Genomic DNA, 19601 nt, shown 5'->3' on the forward strand with positions numbered 1-19601 from the left:
ATGAAGACTGAAAAGCTTGTTCTAAATGACCTTTTGCAATTTTATAGTCTAAGCTTGGCTCTAAAAAGATCCAAACTTTCACGGAAGGTTTTAAACACGTTTTTCTTTTATTTGGAACAAAACCAATCTGTCTGTAGTGACCAACAAGCAGAGATCAGGAAACCCATGAAACACATTCATCCTTTATGATTTTAAAAGGTGAGACCAAAGCTGTAGATAACAAAAATGCATAACATTTCTTAGCAGATTGCCTTCCATACGCAACGGCCGTTCTTCCTCTGCTCATTTTCAGTTAGCCAGTGGCTGCTTGGTATAGTTATTGGTATTTGTGTACCCTCCCGCATCCCAAAACGAAACATAAACTTGGCTAAAGGGGATTTTTGAGGCGATCCTACAGCATGCACCTGATAGTTGTATTGGATCAAGTTTAATCACACTACAAACGAACCACTCATCGAGGGTGGAAACGGATCAGGGTTTGATTTGCACAGACAAGTCACCGTAGGTGTGAAAACACTTGAAACTATGTACCACAAGCATTTTGATGGGGCACATCCATTTTTGTGAAATGGCAGTATCCTGTGTCTGTCACACTGATGCCCAGGAAAAAACGCGCACACACACATATGCTCACGTGCACACACACACACACACACACACACACACACACACACACACACCACACAAAAACACGTGCACTCACACACACAGACATACGGGACAGAGGCCTGGGTTTACATGAATGGAAAGCTAGACTCAGACACCTACTAGTCTATTTGGTGGGAGGAAGGATTTCTATAGCAAACCTTCTGACCGTATAAATATATCTGTTCAGGTACGTCTTCTGTGCTGCTGAAGCTTTTTGATATATTCTTGGGTCATCCGTGAGCCAAGCCATGCCAAGTGTTGTGATAAATGCATCCCAGATTTCCCCTTCACACATTCCCACAAGTAGGTTCACATGCTGAGCTCTGACCCAGAAGTGAAGTATGAAAGAGCCATTTGAAATCCATCACAGTCAAACGCAAGGAAACCCCCTTTAAAAAGACACTAAACTTGAATTATTACCTTTATGCAGATGCATTTAACAGAATGCATCTGAAGTACTTAAGAAAAGCTATAAAAATCTTAGTGTATCAGCTGTTTGCTCTACAATGGTTGGGACAAAGGCTACAGTAAGTCATACAGCTTTACTCCTGCAGTTTTATGCAGCAGAATGTGTCATTTGTTAGAATTTGAGGTCATGAGTTTATGAGCCAGAAGACTGGCTGTCACGCCCTGTCCTGTCTACTATTAGGTTTTGTCTGTTCTCCGTTAATTGCTCCCACCTGCCTCTTGTTTCCCAATCACCATAGCTCCCGCTCCTCTTGTATTTAAACCCCTTCTGTTCTGTGTTCCCTGTCGTGTCATTGTTTCAGTGTCCAGCGTGTGTTTCTAATAAACCTTTGTGAAACAGACTCACCTGTTCGCCTTGTTCCTCCCCGCGTTTGGATCCTCATCTGATGACCGCTCCACTCACCAGGCACGCACGTTCGTGACAGAATGACACGACCCCCTGAAGGGTCCAGCGGGGAGATCCTCCCATGGAAGTATTTATTCCAGTTCTTCTCCGCCGACTATCGACCGGCTTCTCCTTCCCCAGCTCCAGCTCCGCCTCGCCGCAGACGGCGTCCCCGACCTTCTGCCTCGGCGTTCCTCGCCGCCCTTCCGGAACCAGACGGGACGTTGGAGGGAGAGATGCTCCGGGATCGCTCCAGCTTCGAGGGCACGAGGCTGGCTTTCTGCTCCCCCGGGGTTGGTCCACGGCATGGGGAGAGACGCCGGAATCCACCGCAGCCCTGCGCTTCAGGACGGAGCTGCGAGCCCACCGCTGGCCGTGCTCGGCGAGCCAGTTCGGACACGCCCCCGGTCAGACCAGCTGTCCCGTCTCCGGCCGAATCGGCGTCTGCAGGAGGAGGAGATGCGCTCGCAGCCCTGTGGGCGGAGCACGCCAGTCTACAGGTTGAAACAGCCCAGGTTCGTCAGACCATCGAACTCCAAGTCCTCCAGCTAGATGATCTGCTCGCTGAACTCCGCGGGCTCCAGCTGGACGATCTGCTCGCTGAGCTCCAGCTGGACCACCTGCTCGCTGAGCTCCAGCTGGACGAACTGTTCGCGGCTCCGGCTGAACCAGCTGTCCCGCCTCCGGTCCACTCGGCTCCTCTGTCATCTGTGGGAGGTGGAGCCACACCCACAGTCCAGCCAACTGAACTGGCCAGTCAATGGGCTGAGCTGGTCCGGCTTCAACAGAGCGCCCATTCTAATCAGCTCCGACTCGACGCTCTGCGCTCCCTGTCTTCAGCACTAGCACTGCTCGTTCACTCAAGGCCTGTTCCAGGGGGGGTCCAGAAGCAGACGGTGCAGGCCCAGAAGCAGACGGTTCCGGTTCCGGCCCAGAAGCAGACAATGCGGGCCCAGAAGCAGACGTTACCAGCCCAGAGGTCAGCGGTTTGGGGACCGGCGGTCCAGAAGCCAGAGGACCAGAAGCGGATGAAAGTCAACACCCCCTCCATTCCAAGGGTCGACGCCTCCATTCCAAGGGTCGACGCCTCCATTCCAAGGGTCGACGCCTCCAATCCAAGGGTCGACGCCTCCATTCCAAGGGTCGACGCCTCCAATCCAAGGGTCGACGCCTCCAATCCAAGGGTCGACGCCTCCAATCCAAGGGTCGACGCCTCCAATCCAAGGGTCGACGCCTCCAATCCAAGGGTCGACGCCTCCACTCCTGAAGTTGGCTCGTCTGATGACGTCGCCGCCTCCACTCCTGAAGTTGGCTCGTCTGATGACGTCGCCGCCTCCACTCCTGAAGTTGGCTCGTCTGATGACGTCTCCGCCTCCACTCCTGAAGTTGGCTCGTCTGATGACGTCGCCGCCTCCACTCCTGAAGTTGGCTCGTCTGATGACGTCGCCGCCTCCACTCCTGAAGTTGGCTCGTCTGATGACGTCGCCGCCTCCACTCCTGAAGTTGGCTCGTCCGATGACGTCGCCGCCTCCACTCCTGAAGTCGGCTCGTCCGATGACGTCGCCGCCTCCACTCCTGAAGTCGGCTCGTCCGATGACGTCGCGTCTGGTCTGACGTCTCCTCCGTGTCCGGTTCTGATGGTGACTCTGAAGGTCGCTCCGGTCCAGCCTGCAGGGACTTTGTCGCCGGTCCTGCCTGTGTCCCCGGCTCAGCCTGCAGGGCTCCTCTACCGCAGGCGCCGCCCTCCCAGGGCCCGTCGCCTCCTCTTCTGCCCCAGGCGCAGGCCCCCAAGGGTCTGTCCCCATCTCCTCATCTGCCCCTGGCACAGGCCTCCAAGGGCCTGTCCTCGCCTCCTCATCTGCCCCAGGCGCCAGCCTCCAAGGGACTGTCGCCTCCTCATCTGCCCCAGACGCAGGCCCCCTAGGGTTCGTCCTCGTCTCCTCATCTGCCCCAGGCGCCGGCCTCCAAGGGCCCGTCGCATCCTCATCTGCCCCAGGCGCCGGCCTCCAAGGGCCCGTCGCCTCCTCATCTGCAGCAGGCGCCGACCTCCAAGGGCCCGTCGCCTCCTCATCTGCAGCAGGCGCAGGCCTTCTGACTCTGCTGATCCCTGCCGCCTCTCCTGTGGTCCCTCGGTTCCTCTGGGCCCTCCCTCCGGGTCCCCCTCCTCCCGCCCTGCTCCTTGTTCCTGTGGGCGTCTGGGATCCGCCCTTTGAGGGGGGGGGGGGGGGTACTGTCACGCCCTGTCCTGTCTACTCTTAGGTTTTGTCTGTTCTCCGTTAATTGCTCCCACCTGCCTCTTGTTTCCCAATCACCATAGCTCCCGCTCCTCTTGTATTTAAACCCCTTCTGTTCTGTGTTCCCTGTCGTGTCATTGTTTCAGTGTCCAGCGTGTGTTTCAAATAAACCTTTGTGAAACAGACTCACCTGTTCGCCTTGTTCCTCCCCGCGTTTGGATCCTCATCTGATGACCGCTCCACTCACCAGGCACGCACGTTCGTGACACTGGCATTGTGAGGTGCTGGGATGCACAGATGTACCATGCACAGTCTAGCTTGTGGTCTAAAGGATTTGAATCAAAGGGATTGGCCCTGTGAACCAAAGACGAGTGTTCCAACTCAGTAGACATGCAGATATATAGCTGATGCCAGATTATATTTATGTCAGCCGTTGCATTCCAAACTCGTAGAATTTCTAGCTATCTACAGTAGATGCAACTATTTTGAGGTCATAAATGCTGCATGATGCTCTCATTCTGTGGTGTAGTGGAACGATGAGGACTCTGCAATCGTGTGTTCAGATCTGTGACTGAGTCTGGAGTTAGGAGGGCAAAAGGAAAAGGTCTGGCATGGATAAGTGAAACGGTGGATTTAGGCCTCAATCTCTGAGGAGACTTCCAGACAAAAAGGGCTAAGCAGAGTGAATCTGTTCCACCAAGTCTTTACTCTGCATGTGTTTTCATCATGCAGTGCAAAGGGAATCAAAACACCATGTACTCATGACTCTAGCTGCTTGGGAAACATTCCCACACCGACTTTGGAATCAAGTTCGGCAAAAACAGATGATGAAAACCAAAGTGTGGAGCCTTCATTCCACAGACACCGCCATTCTGTTTGTAAATTAGGGGGAAGCTACAATTTTGTCTCCATCTCTGCAATCTGTGGTTCCACGAAACGCTGCCTTCTCAAAGGAAGGAGAACTGTTAACGTACATTTGAACTTAATTGAGCAAACTGAAACTTAACAAATCCAGACTTTCCATCCTATTTCCATGAGCTTAATAGCAAAGATGATTGAATAATGAAAACTCATCTTATTTATATTTTTCTAAACTACGTAGCTTTAGCTCAGCATCGCAGTAGGTGCTGCCTTTTTGTCTTTATCTGCTTCTGCTGTAACAATATAGCAAATAAAATCTGCTAGTTTCACATATTTCCTTTGCAAGCGCTGCATTTCACCTCTCATGTTGAGACACTGAGTGCACAGTGACAGCTAAATGGATTGCTCTCATAATGACTGCATTATGAACAAGCAGCCTGTGATTGAAAGCTGTATTTCATGCTCAGCAGACTTGTAAACGAAGGCATGTGAGTAGTGAACAGAAGAAGCTGTTGCAAGTGAATTGAGAGGCAGTGATGCAATTTCATGAATAAGTGTATGCAGGGTAATATCTCTATTTGCATACAATTTTTAGTCTTTTATTTCTACCTAAATACAATCAGGAAAAGGCTTGCATTTGTTTCTGTTCTTGAAGATATTTACATCTAAGGTTGAATACTAATTGTCATGCTTGCATTTAAAAATGAACTTTAAATATGATTTTATTATCCATCCATCCATCCATCCATTTTCATCCGCTTATCCGGAGTCGGGTCGTGGGGGCAGTAGCCTAAATCGAGAGGCTCAGACCTCCCTCTCCCCAGCCACTTGGGCCAGCTCCTCCCGGGCGAATCCCAAGGCGTTCCGGGGCCAGGTGAGAGACATAGTCCCTCCAACGTGTCCTGGGTCTACCATTAGGTCTCCTCCCGGTTGGACGTGCCCGGAAAACCTCACCAGGGAGGTGTCCAGGAGACATCCTGACCAGATGCCTGAGCCACCTCAACTGGCTCCTCTCGATGTGGAGGAGCAGCGGGTCTACTCCGAGCCCCTCCCGGATGACAGAGCGTCTCACCCTATCTCTAAGGGAGAGCCCAGCCACTCTGCATAGAAAACTCATCTCGGCCGCTTGTATTCATGATCTTGTTCTTTCGGTCACTACCCAAAGCTCATGACCATAGGTGAGGGTAGGAACGTAGATCGACCGGTAGATTGAGAGTTTTGCCTTCTGACTCAGCTCTCTCTTCACCACAACAGACCGGTACAACGCCCCTCATCACTGCAGACGCAGCACCAATCCGCCTGCCAATCTCACGCTCCAGTTTTCCCTCACTCGTGAACAAGACCCTGAGATACGTAAACTCCTCCATGTGATTTTATTATTATGATTTAAAAATCCACTGCAACATTAAAGGTTGAATATGGAACATGAACACCAAAGCAACATCTGGTGTGTTGAGGTTGTAGTTGCAACAATAGAACAAGGTTTCCAGCCTTCGGAATACCAGGTTCGCTACCGAAACGTGAATTTTTTTATATGGTTGCATCTTTTGTATGCTTCACCTAAACTCACTCTGGTTTTAGATCTTTTATGGTCGCTTCTCTTCTGAGAAGGTTAACGACATCTTCTGGGCTCAGAAGCAGCTGCTTGACTTGCCGAGTTTGCCATTTTCCACAGAGCCAGCCTCGCTGTTTGGCAACCTTGCAATGGTGCCTTCTATTGTCTGGTAGATAAAAACATAAACCCAGTGTTGTGCCCATCAAAATAAATATTATTTTTTAATTAACATATAGCTTTTAAAGGAAATACTGTCATGCACACCTCTAAATGCCCTGTGGAGATACTGTTTAAAGGGGAACTAGGCAGTTTGGGCTTGCTTTTACCACCCCCTAGTGTCCATTAGTATAACCGAAAGCAAAACGTTTCTCCTCGTTGTGCGCTCATCTTTTCAACATCTAATCTAACAGCTGAGAAGTCTCCCAGCCTTCCATAGTGTCTACAGAAGCTGTTCATCTCTAAAGTAAGCAAACCGCTGTGTTCACCAGACTGCATGCAGGTAAGTCCCAACAGAGCAGCCTGCCAGTCAGAAGTTGCAAGTGGAATATTCTTGCCATAGGGGTGAGATATGGAGCTGGGTGGCATCTCGTTAACCCTGTAAAGCAGGGGTGGGCAATCCTGGTCCTCGAGAGCTGCTATTTAGCAGGCTTTAGTTATTAACCTGCTCCAACACACCTGATTCCTGGATGAATCACCTGTTCAGCAGCTCATCAAGCTCCACAGCAGCCTGTTAGAAGAAGAAGAAGAAGAAGAAGAAGAAGAAGAAGAAAATGATTTCAAAAATATTAAAAAGTTGCAAAGCAACCCTTTGAAAATATGGCTTTCTATCACATTTTTCCATGTTCAACCTTGAGGAAACACCTGGTGCTAATTTCCCACAGTCTTACAGACACGTCCAGCTTTCTGCAGACTTGCTGTGACATGGTCCTCACAAATGTGCAGACTAACAGTTAAAAAGCAGTCAGCGCTGGCTGTGTGAAAGGGCCGGTACGGTATCTAACATAAACCACCACGGTGAGGAATGCGTCTGGGCACACTTCACAGGAAACACACATGTGCTGACACCCAGAGTACCAGAGAGGAGTACGTTTCATTTTTTCCCGTGGTGCTGGTGTTTAATCCACACACAAACGCACTCAATCTTTGTTATTTTTGCCTTCGGCTAACAAAAGAAAAAATGGATGAGAAACAGTTGCAGCAGGTTATAAAGAAACAAAAAGTAACAGAGAGAAAGATTGTAGAAACCCAGAGTGGGAATAACTCTGGTTTGGAAGGAGAACAAAACCCTTATTACTTCATCAGGCCCCTTTCCCATCTTGTTTTGGCTTTACTCTGTCTGACAGTTTTCTGAGTCCAACTCTTCGCACAGTGAGATCACGTGCTGCCACCCCATCCGCACTGTGGTTTCTAACACCTGCGGACTGTGGCTCAAACCATATTTTAGTCCTTTTCTCTGCTGTTTATGTAATCCGATTATGTTTAATATGTCTTTTCTTTATTTTTTATCACTAGTGTCTTTATACCTCCCTGTCTCTGCCAGTTGTGGTGGATCTTTCTTTTCCATGTTGAGAATGTGCGACCTGTCAGATTAATGTTTCAGAATGTGTCGTACTGACTAAACCTTTTTGTGTCACTCAGGGTTCCATCGCAATGAGGATATGAAGGCAATTGATGTTCTTCCCATCCTCAAGGAGAAGGTTGCCTTTCTCTCAGGTCAGTTACTGTGTTTGGTATTGCCAACGCACGGATTTAAACTATCACTCACTTTAATATCAGGAAAAAGATTTTACAACAATCACAGTGGAGTTGCTCCTCATCGAGTAATGTGTAATTATTGTCATTATTATATAGGATAGTTTTCTGGTTTGATGACTTCACATTGTGAAACTCCAAAATAATTTCAGCTGAAAATTATGTTAAAATAAGGTTTAAAGTTACATTAATGGAGGCTTGCTCTTTTGGTTCAAACTACTTCAAAATTCTTTAAGTCATCATACATGAATACAATTGTTCTTCCTATTATTGTTTGGTTTCTGATTATTTCCTCAAAGCAATTTAAGACTTGTGAACTATAATTACTCCAAGTCACTTTTAAGCTCAAGCTTCCTATTCAGCAGGCTGCAGCTAAGTTGGGTCAGTTAGAAAAACAGTCTTCTGTGATTCGCTCATCTTGCTGATCCAATCTTTCACAACTGTAGCCGACTTAGCAGCAGCTAGTTGTTTAAGACAGTTAGCATGTGTAGCTACGACTAAATGTGTCAAAGCATAGAGCGCCTAAGCCACGCCCATCTACTTCCAGACAATGGGTTCCCGGAAGAACAAAAGATATGAATGCAAGTCAACGAGGCTAAAAGCACAATTTTCTAATTCAGCTTGTTAAATGCCATGGATTTCACATATGATGTCTGTGAATTTTAAAGATGTATTTTGATACCAAGAAAGCGCTTATTTTTAGGGGGGGGCACTACAAATGCGCATCACCAAAGTGCCGTCATTGAAACAGACACAGAGAAAAAAAAGGGGAAAATGGCTGTAAATTCAGCGAACTTCAAATCCTTTCTTCATTTAGGAAGAAAGAACCACCATAAATTTGGTCGCGTGGTAAGTAGCAGCTACGCTAGGGGACAGGAGATTCTGTGGTGACGTCATTTATGCAACATACTGATGTCTGATTTGTAGTCATGCTAATTAAGAACTTTTACAAGCTGATAAATCTCAAAGTACGTGACTGGTGTGGTCAATACACACTTCATTACTTTTTATTTAAATTGCAGTACAACATGTGTGCGATCCAAGGTCTAAGGCAACGTATATTAGAAAATAGCTCTTTTTGCCCCGTTGACTTGCATTCATGTTTTTTGTTTTTCCGGGAATCCGTGAGTCAACCAGAGAGGGAGGAGACTTAGGCTCCTTAATTCCAAAAACACAAAGCTAACTGCAACCGGAGCTACAGTATAAGTGGTATGTTCAAGACCAGGTTCACTGAGAAACTATTTTTTACTTATCATTTTTGGAACTGATCAGTAACTCTGAATTTCCCATATAGGCTGAACATGAAAATAGTCTCCCACACCGATCTCCTGGCTTCTGATAAAAAAAAGATTTGAAAAGGCTGACAGATCTACGCTCCGCTGTCACATTAATATGGCTCGCGATGGGGAAGGCATAGATGGCCTCGACTAGTAGAAGCTAACCATTAGAATTAGCAACTCCTCAACACAGCAGAACTCCTTTAGGTTTGTGTTATTTTATTTATTTATTTAAACAAAAGCTTGGTTGGGTCAGTTTTAAATTGTTTTATGCTCTTTTGTCATCATCAGTCAAAATTGACCCTTGTGTTTTAGTTTCACTCCTCTTGGCCATGACTAACCCCTGGCACATTAACAAATGACAGGAAACTGAACGTCATTTCACGACACGGCCCTCAGTTCTGATTAGACTCCATTTTTATTGTTGGAGTTTATTTGTTTTTCACTTCAGCAGCAGCAAGCCCAGTTCAAAGATGCAGTTCACTCATTTAATCAATATATGTGCAGTGGTCTTTAGTAGAAATGAATCTCTTGTAAGCCGTACTCTCAGGAAATAAAGCTCTGGTGCACCAGTTTCAGGAACTAGAGGTGAGCCACATAAGAGCTGAGCTTCAGGCAGCAAGTCTAATGTCCTGATATTTGGACATCTTGAATTAGCTAACAACAACAAAACTCTACAACTGACTTTGTTGGCTCTGCAACGCTGATGTTTTATCACCCCGAATGACACAAGCCAGAAGGAGTTCTGCTGTGTGGTGGAGTTGCTAACGCTAACACTTAGCTTCTACTAGTCAAGATGTTCTCTGCTGTTTCCTGGACGCTAAACCAACAACGGCCTTTCCCCGTTGTGAGCTGAGATGGGTGAGTCCATGAATGTTAAGTGACAGTGTGACGTAGATCTGTCGGGCTTTTCTGATCCTAGAGTCTCACGTCTATTTTCTATCAGAAGCTAATGCAGGAGATAGGTGTAGGAGACTATTTTCATGTTCAGCCTGCATGAAACATTCAGAGTGACCGAAAATTATTAGGAATAATAATTTAAAAATGCTTTTTTCAGCGAACCACTTTTCAGTAATCCTTTTAAACATTTCATTAGCATTAGCATTTCTACAAAGGAGGTGAAATATTTTACTCATTTCCAAGAGTTAAGGTCCCTCCTTAAAACTTGGAAACAGAAATTTCCCAGAATATTTAACAAGCTGCTACTCTTGACTTTTCAAAAGTTTACAGTTCTTACTAGTATTTTCATCTTTTCATTTTCACTGAAAGGTGGCAGAGACAGAAGGGGAGGTCCAATCCTGACTTTTCCAGCACGGAGCAATCATGACAGAATACGACCCGATGATCTGCGCCGACTTGTAGCATACATGGCTACTATCCCAAGGTGAGGAGCAAACATACAGATGCATCCTGGCTCTGTCACAGGCTGAATGTAGATGATTGTGCAAACTATGGCAACATACATTAAAACATTGTTATTATTTATAAAATCATCTTTTACATTTGATGTTCCCTATTCCTTCTTGCAGTTTGATGCACCGCAAACATCACTTTGCGTTTCTGTGGTAGACTCGCCCAGCTTGCTTGAGTTAAGAAAACAAAACACTGAAAGAAAACCCGGGGCTAGAAAGAGCAGGAATGGTTTGATATTTGTGAGCCCATTACCTCTGTTCTCTTTGTAAGTTTGTCAATTCCTCTAGCCCTCTAGAAAAGAACCCCTTTTCAATCCTGTTAACCTGCTTCAGCTGTTTTTAATGTAGACTTAAAATAACTAATTTATCTATTGAGTTGTAAGTACAAAAATAAAAATAAATGTATATACACACATATATATATATATGCTTCCCTGATTGATGGGGTTTTGCTTAGCTTTGAATCTTAAAACTTACAACATATAGCCATGGGATCTTTGCCCTGAGGGCACCTTTAATACGTCGCTGCAGGCAGTTCTTGGACTCACTTGTGATTAGCTTCAAGGGTAGTTTGCAATCATCTGTTCTACAGCCCCTGATCCCTCCAGTGCTGCTCTTCCTAGCTGGCTTGGTGCTTTTAAGTTATTCTTACATTAAATTCCCAAGACTTGTCCCGAGGTGAGAGGAAATTCGGATCAGTTCCAGAAAAAATGGGTTCAGGTTCACCTTCAAATTCAGAAAAATCGGGTGTGTTCAGCTAAGGCAGTAGTAACTTATAATTAGATGACTTACTGTATCATTTAAATGCAAAGTGTCAATTTTTTTTTACTTTTAACTGTCATACCCAAAAGAAATGTATTAAAATTAATTTGCATTATTTACAAATCCCTATTAAGGTTCAGAGCTGTGAAAAAGTATGCAATCCTTACAGAGTTGTTGTATTAGCTGGTTTTGTAAATCAAAGTAAATCAAAAATGCAGTTTTCAAATAATGATTTAATGTAATAATTAGGGCTGAATGATTTATGAAAACACATCATTGTGATTTTTTATAGCAGAAATTGCTATTTCAATTAAATTAAGAAGAAACAATATTTTTTATAGCATCTCTCAAGATACAAATCACAAGGCGCTTTACAAGAACAAAATAAATAAATAAAAAACATAAATAAGTGAATGAGAAAAATTTCAATTTGTGGTTAAAAAGTGTGAGGAAAAGGAAAGAGAAAATGAATAAGAAGGAGAAAATTAAGAATATTCTTTAAATCAACGTTCAGTACCTTATGCACAATGTAGTATTTACAAACTTGACAGGAGATGAAATGACATACCATCTAAAAGTAAAAGCTAATGCTTTAATAAGCAAGGAGGAAGATCGAAGGTAAGACTTGCTTCTGAATATATGTGTTACGTAACAAAAAACATGCACACAGAGTTTCTCCAGCACTGTTTTACCACAGCGCGCTGCCTGAATCACAAAGCCCCACTCTAACACCAAACTCTTTCACACTTTACATGCTAACTTTGAATTACTGTAACTCTGCAATATTTTGTTCCATCTTTAAGAGAATTTGTGCTTTCAAGTTCCGTTACTCCTGTTTCACACTGGAAGCATCAGCAGCGAGGGACCACACTGCTTCAAATAGAATCACTTATAGTCTGTGGAGTGTAGCTAGACAGGAAATCACACACGGTTTCAGTGTAAAACCCTGGTAATTTTCAAATTAAAAGTACTGCAGTGATGCAATTTAATATACTGTATATGAAGCTTACTGTACGAGTGACCTAACGGCTTAATTACTCACAGCATTGTTCCAGAAGTGCAGCTGTGTGTTTTCCAAGGCCTTAACCCTTCTGTTGTGTTAGGGTCTAAATTGACCCGTTTAAATGTATTGTAAGACATCTGTTAACATTTAGTAGCTGACTGATGTAGTTGTGAGATTCAGTGTTTAGAAAACATCTAGTGAGACTCTAGTATGTGTAGTCAATGTTTAGTTTATAGTATTATATAGGGTATGTTAACTATTTACTTACCCTTTACCAATGGGGTTGTGTACTGTTTTACATCATGAAAGGACTGGTTTGTAAATGATGGAGAGCAGAGTTTATAAATGATTAATCAATGACTTATAGATCATGAAACATCATGAATAAAAAGTGTGACACAGTAGCTTCTTCATCATGAATAAAAAGTGTGACACAGTAGCTTCTTCATCATGAATAAAGCCTTAGTAGTGGTGCTTGTAAGCCGTTAAGTAATTATGGTCATGTTTTTGTAGATGCTTTACAAATGATTAAATAACCATTAATCAATGCTTTACTGATGATTAATTAATGCTTAATAGTGTGCACTTATTATAAAGTGTTACACGTTTAACTGTGTAAAAAGTACACTTTCCTTTTTTGTTCTGGAATGAGGCTTCATCTAATCCTCAGACACACCTATTTAAATGCAGCAAAATCAATTTTCACAATTTTAGTAAATTCTAAAGGTCTCAAAAAAAAAAAAGTTACATCTGTGGTGTTACGGGTCCAAATTGACCCGGCAGAGAAAACTGGCTGTTGTATGCATCACTTAACCCTCTCAGGCTCAAAATAAGTTTTGATAAAAGGACGAACAACTAAGTCCTTCAGGGGTACTTCTGAGTTAAAAAATGCTCATGAACTACGTATGTGGAGTAACCAGGTAGGTAGGTTTTAATTAGGGCTGCAACAACGAAAAATTCGATGAAAATCGATTACTAAAAGCGTTGGCAACGAATTGCATCATCGATTCGTTGTGTCGCACAACTCTTCCAAAATCGCCCCCCCCGCCCTTCCCACCCGCCGTTGCGCGCAGACCAGAGCAAGTCAGATCAGCGCGAGGGAGAGCCGCAGATCAGCGCGAGGGAGAGCCGCAGATCAGCGCGAGAGAGAGCCGCAGATCAGCGCGAGAGAGAGCCTGCAGACTTGCGCTGCTGCGAACTGGTTCCGCATTGTTGCGCAGCGATCCAGGCAGCTGCTTCCACCAGCGCACGGTCCATTCTCAAAGTGGCAAAACCAAAAAACTATAATTAGCACACGATCGTTCTTGTCTGCACATGTTCTCTATTTTCTGTCTTATTTGTGCCTGAAGCGCGCTACTGCGGAGCTCATCACCTGTGCTGCGGTGATGAGCTCCGCACGCAGCATCGAAAACGTGCTCTGCGCTTTGCGGTCAGGAGATCTCTTTGATCTGCTCAAAAGTAACTGATGAGGTGAAAAGGTAAGAATCCAGGCAACAGATTTTCTGGAGAATTATGAGGAGATGCAGGAAGATGAGAGACAGACAGGACAGGAAAATAGTTAAATAAAAACAAGAAAACACAGTAAAATGTAGGTAGATTTATCTCCACGACACGTTTTTACCAGTAAAAAACAATAAGTTATACACATGTCATATTTATACATCTGATACATTTCAGATCACCTTCAAAACTCAGTCACACCCAGGGCCGTTTCAAGACATTTTGGGGGCCAAGGCAAAATGCCCCCCCCCCCCCCCCCCCCATAACTGGGCTCCCCAGAAGCCTCTGTGTAATTCATACCCTCTCCAGGAGTGTTAGTTATACAGTGTCTATAAAATCCCCTCAGACATTACTGACATGTTCTAATATTATCAGATGAAAAACTAAATTATCAGACATGCTGTCTCATCTGCTTCTTTTCTAAACTTGCAAAAAGTAACAAAACAATTTGAAAGCCACTATTTGTGGATTCTCTGAAAGTTTCCATGGAGTGTGGGACAACTTATTTTTTCATTGACCCTATCGTCTAATCTCACAGCTGAAACAAGCATCCTTAATAATCTGTGCACAGGAAGCTTACCAATGCTGTAGTAAAACAAAAGGTATAATAATTTATTATTAATAAAACCTTGTTGCAGCACTAAAGCATAAAAATTAGATTTTGCATTAAATATGCAAAATATTTACATATGAATTGTTTTAGAGCCCTTTTACTGGTAGAATCTGATATTAATTTAGTTCTTACAAAAAATGGGTCCCAACATGGTTTGTGTGGCGTTGCCATAGTGTGACGTCATAGGCACAGATCCCCTGTCCTCTTGTTTGGAAATGGAAATATGATCACCCTACATTAAACAACCTGTCCACCCGGGGGTTTGCGCTGCACAGAGACGCTTCGCTGCCTACGACTTTGAACGTCAGTTGAGAGTCAGTCTCATGCAGACTGACCAATGAAGAGAGGGCCTCAAGTTAAGACCCTCTCCTCACTGGTCAGTCCACACGAGGTGGGTCAAAGGTTACTCTGGGCGGGTTACGTGTTGTCAGGCATTCAAGTATTGAGTATATTTACTGCATATTACAGTAAAATATTCTGTATGTGACCACATTATGGTGATCCTTGGGTCGTGATGATGGAGCCCTTGAATATTGTTGCCCAGGGTACAAGAAAGTGTTAATCTGGCCCTGGTTCCGCCGTCACATTCCCGCAGAAACTGGTTGATCACACCGGGGCCAGACTACTAGCATGTGGTTTTACAACCACAATGTCCTCGGAAGCAAAAACGCTTTTAAAAGGGAGGGAGGAGTCCTAACTGTTGCTGCAGGCGTGTTGTGTGAGAGTGCAGTTATATACTGGTTAATATATTTTTGGGTTCAGTTGCTTTCATGTGGCCTAATGTGAGTCTATTTGGGATCATTGGAATGATCAGCAGCATTTCTTGATGTGACTTTATGGCAGTTGCCCAGGGCATCATCACAAGGACGATGGAATTCATTTACTTTTGTTTTATTTGGTATTTTTTCAGTCATTTTTGGAAATAGTGATCTATTTTGATTAATTCACAGCCTATGTTTAATTACATTTAAAATAAATGTCAACAGATGAGATCAAACAAAACAGATGAGAATTGCCCTTAAGCTGTTTAACTTGGACCAAGCATTTTAGGTCACAGATAGATGTAGCTTAGGGTCTCTGTCTATACACCTTATAAGACAATTTAGGTGATGGCATGTTGTTTTTCTGCTATTGAACTGTTTTCTAATAATCTTGTGTTAAATAAAGTGAAGGAAGGAGAGAAATAACGTTTCCCTAGCAGTTTTTAAAAATTTCCCCATGTAATCCGATTAATCGATTAATCGTGTCGAGACCCCATCCGATTAATCGATTATCCAAATAATCTTTTGTTGCAGCCCTAGTTTTAATGATGCAAATCTGCAACTCCTGCCTCCAGAGGGTTAATCAGTGAGTCGTGGTGGATGGCTGCTTACACTGAGCCAGGATCCTCTGGAGGTTTCTTCCTGTTAAAAGGGAGTTTTCCTCTCCACTGTCGCTGCATGCTTGCTTAGTTTGAGGATTGCTGTAAAGTCACTGATACTAGTCAGTGACTCGATGCAATTTGCTGGGTTCCTTTTTTAGGAAACTTTTTTCTGATTGGCTTAATGAACTGACCTGTATTGGAATGTTTATTATGTGAAGTGCCTTGAGATGACTCTTGCCGTGATTTGGTGCTTTATAAATAAACTTGAATTTAATTTAATTTAATTCTGTCCGAATCAAAAGTCACCAAAGATCTGTTCAGAAACACCCAAAAGTAATCCACAAACACTTGTTTTGCAGCAGACTCGCTGCATCCGTTCTTACATTGGCTTTTCTTTTCTGCTTTTTTCTTTGTTTTCCAGCTTCTGGAGACACTTAAGAAACATTTGTAAATAGTTAAGCGGCCCAAAAACTGGCAGGCCAAATAATCTATGTCTCATCTTTCATCTCATCTAATCGCATACTCATTTCAATAAAAATATGTCTACAGTTGGTTTAAACCAGTAAAACTTATCAATATGAAACAAATTAAGGTATTTTAGCTGTTTAAGGCTTCATCAAGTTTTGGATATTAAAGAAAGGTATCTTAACGAAGAAAACACCTGAATAATTCTACTGAACTCCAGTTTTAGTGGGTTCAATAGAAGCGACACACCAATAATCTTGTTTAGAGATTTGAATGAATCTTCTTCCTAGTTTTTCCCCCATCCATCTCCCTTTCCTGCTCCTCATCAGCTCTGCCTCTTGCTCACTCACTCAGCTCTCTCTCCCGTCAGCGCTCCGTTTCTCTACCCATTTGGCTGCTGATCTGTTTTCAGAGTGAGGTCACAGTGAGATTGGGCAGCAGGGCCTGCGTCTGTTTCTGTGTCCTAGCTAGACACGTTCAGATTAAAGCCTTAAATGCATAAACAGCCTTAAAAAGCCTTTTATGGGCTTGTACAGCAGCAAGACTTCTGGTAAGTATCTGTGGAAATTTCACCCCCTGGATGCTTTACCTTTTTGTTTTCCTCTCCAGGTGCTGTGAACTTTTAACCTTATGCCTACAAAATGTCAAAACCTCTCAATAGCACCGCATCTCCTTTATTGTTTGCCTTTAAACCGACGCTTAAATCTTCTGTTCTTTGCAGCGAGGAGGTGGCCCGGCATGGCTTCACAGTCATTGTGGACATGCGTGGTTCCAAGTGGGACAGCATCAAACCGTTGCTGAAGATCCTGCAGGAATCTTTCCCTTCTTGTATCCATGTTGCTCTCATCATCAAACCAGACAACTTCTGGCAGAAGCAGAGGACCAACTTTGGCAGCTCCAAGTTTGAATTTGAGGTGGGTGATCTACTCCAGAAAATGTCCTTTTTATAACTTTGTAACCTTGTTGTGCATGAGCCGTCATTATTTTCTTTCCTCTGTGCACGTCTGTGTATTTATTGCTTTTCACAGCTGTTAAGTGTTTTTCATGTAAACAGTTTTATGTTTTCAGCTGTTTAGCCAGTTGAACGTAGTTATCAGTCTCACTTTATCAGCTCTAATTGGTTTGTTGCTCTGTGACAGAGGTGCTGTTCTGTCCCATGTGGGCTTATGGAGTTGGTATATTTAGTTCTGACCCGGTTACTATGGAAACAGGATATATATAGGGCATTGCAACAAATTGCATCTCAACTTTTTGTTTTCGTGCTTAGAAGAATCCACTTGTTGTTTTTCCTCCATGCAAGTAACACATAGGATACCGCTGGTCTAATTCAGATCGATAACGGTGCTGTCACTGCACTCTGAGCTGCTAAAAGTAAAGGTTTATAACTTCATGAAGAAAATTAATTACAAGTACTGAACCATCTACACAAAAAGGTATTTTTCATGCAGCAATGGAGTGACTTCAGGGTTTATTTGAAGGCGTCATATTTGCACGGCTCTTGGTCTTTACATTCAAAACACAATCTGATCCCAGCTCCAGTTCCCGTCTGCTCGTGTATATGATGTTTTTATTATGTCTGCCTCACTTTGTTCATGCTCAGCTCTTCTCTGTTTAACTTCTTAACAGTTTATAGTTCTGTATTTTGGTTTGAGTTTTTATCCCCACACTGAATATTTAGCATAGGAGTTTCTTATTCTGAACATTCTTCAAAGATCTTTGGTTCATTTGTTGAAAAGCTGTGCATTTGTCTTGTTTTTTGTCTATTTTCAAATTTCTTCTAATTTCTTCTTATGTTAGATTCACTTCTTGTGTTACATTATTTTCTCTGTTCTGCTTTAACCTGTCCCACATCTGTCTGCCTGTCCCAGACGGTGATGGTGTCCTTGGAGGGTTTAACCAAGATTGTGGATCCTTCCCAGTTGACGGCTGACTTCGAGGGCAGCTTAGAGTACAACCATGATGAATGGATTGAGGTTTTTATCTCCTTTTGCCTCTTTACTTTCTTTCTATTCAGCTCTAGAGCTCTAGATCTAGATTTCATTTATTTATTCAAAGAACTAATTGGGTTACACATTTACACAAACACAAAGTTCTCAGTTCTGCAAAAACTGACTCAGAGAAGCCAAAGTTGGCTTATAAATAGGGGCCCACCCAGTCAACGACCCATATCATCCACCAGCAAGCACACAGCACGTCTCAGTGATCATCTTAATCATCGAGATCTTTCTAGATCTAAATAAATATTTTCATTTTAGCAATCACCTATCGGTTTTTTCCTTTTCCATTCCAGGTTCGACTCTGTTTTGAGACGTTTGCCAGTGATGCAGCGCAAGCTTTGGCTCGCCTGGAGGAGCTCCAGGACACCTTGTCCCAGCGTGATCTCCCACGGGACTTGGAGGGTGCTCGGCGGCTCATGGAAGAACATGCTGCACTAAAGAAACGAGCTACCAAAGCCTCCATAGAGGAGCTTGATGCACAGGGACGAAGGCTGCTTCAGAGAATACAGTCGCACACTTCAGGACTTGGGACTGGTGGGGAAAGCGGCTACGGTAATCGTGGTGTTGGAGCCAGCGGGGATTCCAACGACCACCATCATGGGCTCCATGCCGACGCGCACAATCTCGTAGCTAAAGTGACAGCTCTGTTGGATAAGCTGCACGGGACGAGGCAGAATCTTCAGCAGCTGTGGCACATGAGGAAACTGAAGCTGGACCAGTGTTTTCAGCTTCGGTTGTTCGAACAGGATGCAGAAAAGGTCAGGAGTTGGCATGATTTAGAGTTAGATATTGGGTTTATCTGTGATTATAGGGAAATGACTGAATGTTCTCCTCTTTGCCGGGCAGATGTTTGATTGGATCATGCACAACAAGGGCCTTTTCCTCACCAGTTACACAGAGATTGGAGGAAACCACCAGCATGCGGTCGAGCTGCAGACGCAGCACAACCACTTTGCTATGAACTGCATGGTAAGTTGGAATATTACTAATATTAAATGTAGCTGTGGATGTCATGTTGTAATCGCTGCAGTGGTTAAGTATTTGGCTCACATGTTACCACAAATATTTGTCTCGTGTTTTATTTTCCTAAAAAACAGAAAACAAGGCTGACCAGGGTAGAGGTCTAAAGCCACTAAGAGGAAGCATTAACCCACGATAAAGGTCAAATGGAAACGCTGTATAACTGCACGTACTTTCACACTCTGAGAACTCACCCACGTGCACAGAGTCAGGTTTAACTCCAAGTGACCACTGCCACCACCACCACCCATTCTTCCACAGGAAGCAGCATTTCCCCTTCCTGTTT

The 19601-nt window shown here is 43.9% G+C and overlaps 1 protein-coding gene across 6 annotated transcripts in view; it reads left to right on the forward strand.

Annotated features, from left to right (window-relative positions):
• Positions 1-19601, forward strand: part of triob (trio Rho guanine nucleotide exchange factor b) — a 117471-nt gene that overhangs the window by 42578 nt on the left and 55292 nt on the right. For all 6 annotated transcript variants that reach the window (XR_008563187.2, XM_015949135.3, XM_054740403.2 and 3 more), the window contains exons 2-7: positions 7790-7864; positions 10450-10564; positions 17020-17212; positions 18167-18271; positions 18589-19053; positions 19142-19264. Coding sequence is in view for 5 of the 6 variants with exons in the window: in XM_015949135.3 (XP_015804621.2) it covers positions 7790-7864; positions 10450-10564; positions 17020-17212; positions 18167-18271; positions 18589-19053; positions 19142-19264 (1076 nt within the window). In the remaining variant the exon portion in view is untranslated. The remainder of the gene's footprint in view (positions 1-7789; positions 7865-10449; positions 10565-17019; positions 17213-18166; positions 18272-18588; positions 19054-19141; positions 19265-19601) is intronic.

Source organism: Nothobranchius furzeri, chromosome 5 (genome assembly GCF_043380555.1).
Source record: "Nothobranchius furzeri strain GRZ-AD chromosome 5, NfurGRZ-RIMD1, whole genome shotgun sequence".
NCBI classification, from domain to species: Eukaryota; Metazoa; Chordata; class Actinopteri; order Cyprinodontiformes; family Nothobranchiidae; genus Nothobranchius; species Nothobranchius furzeri.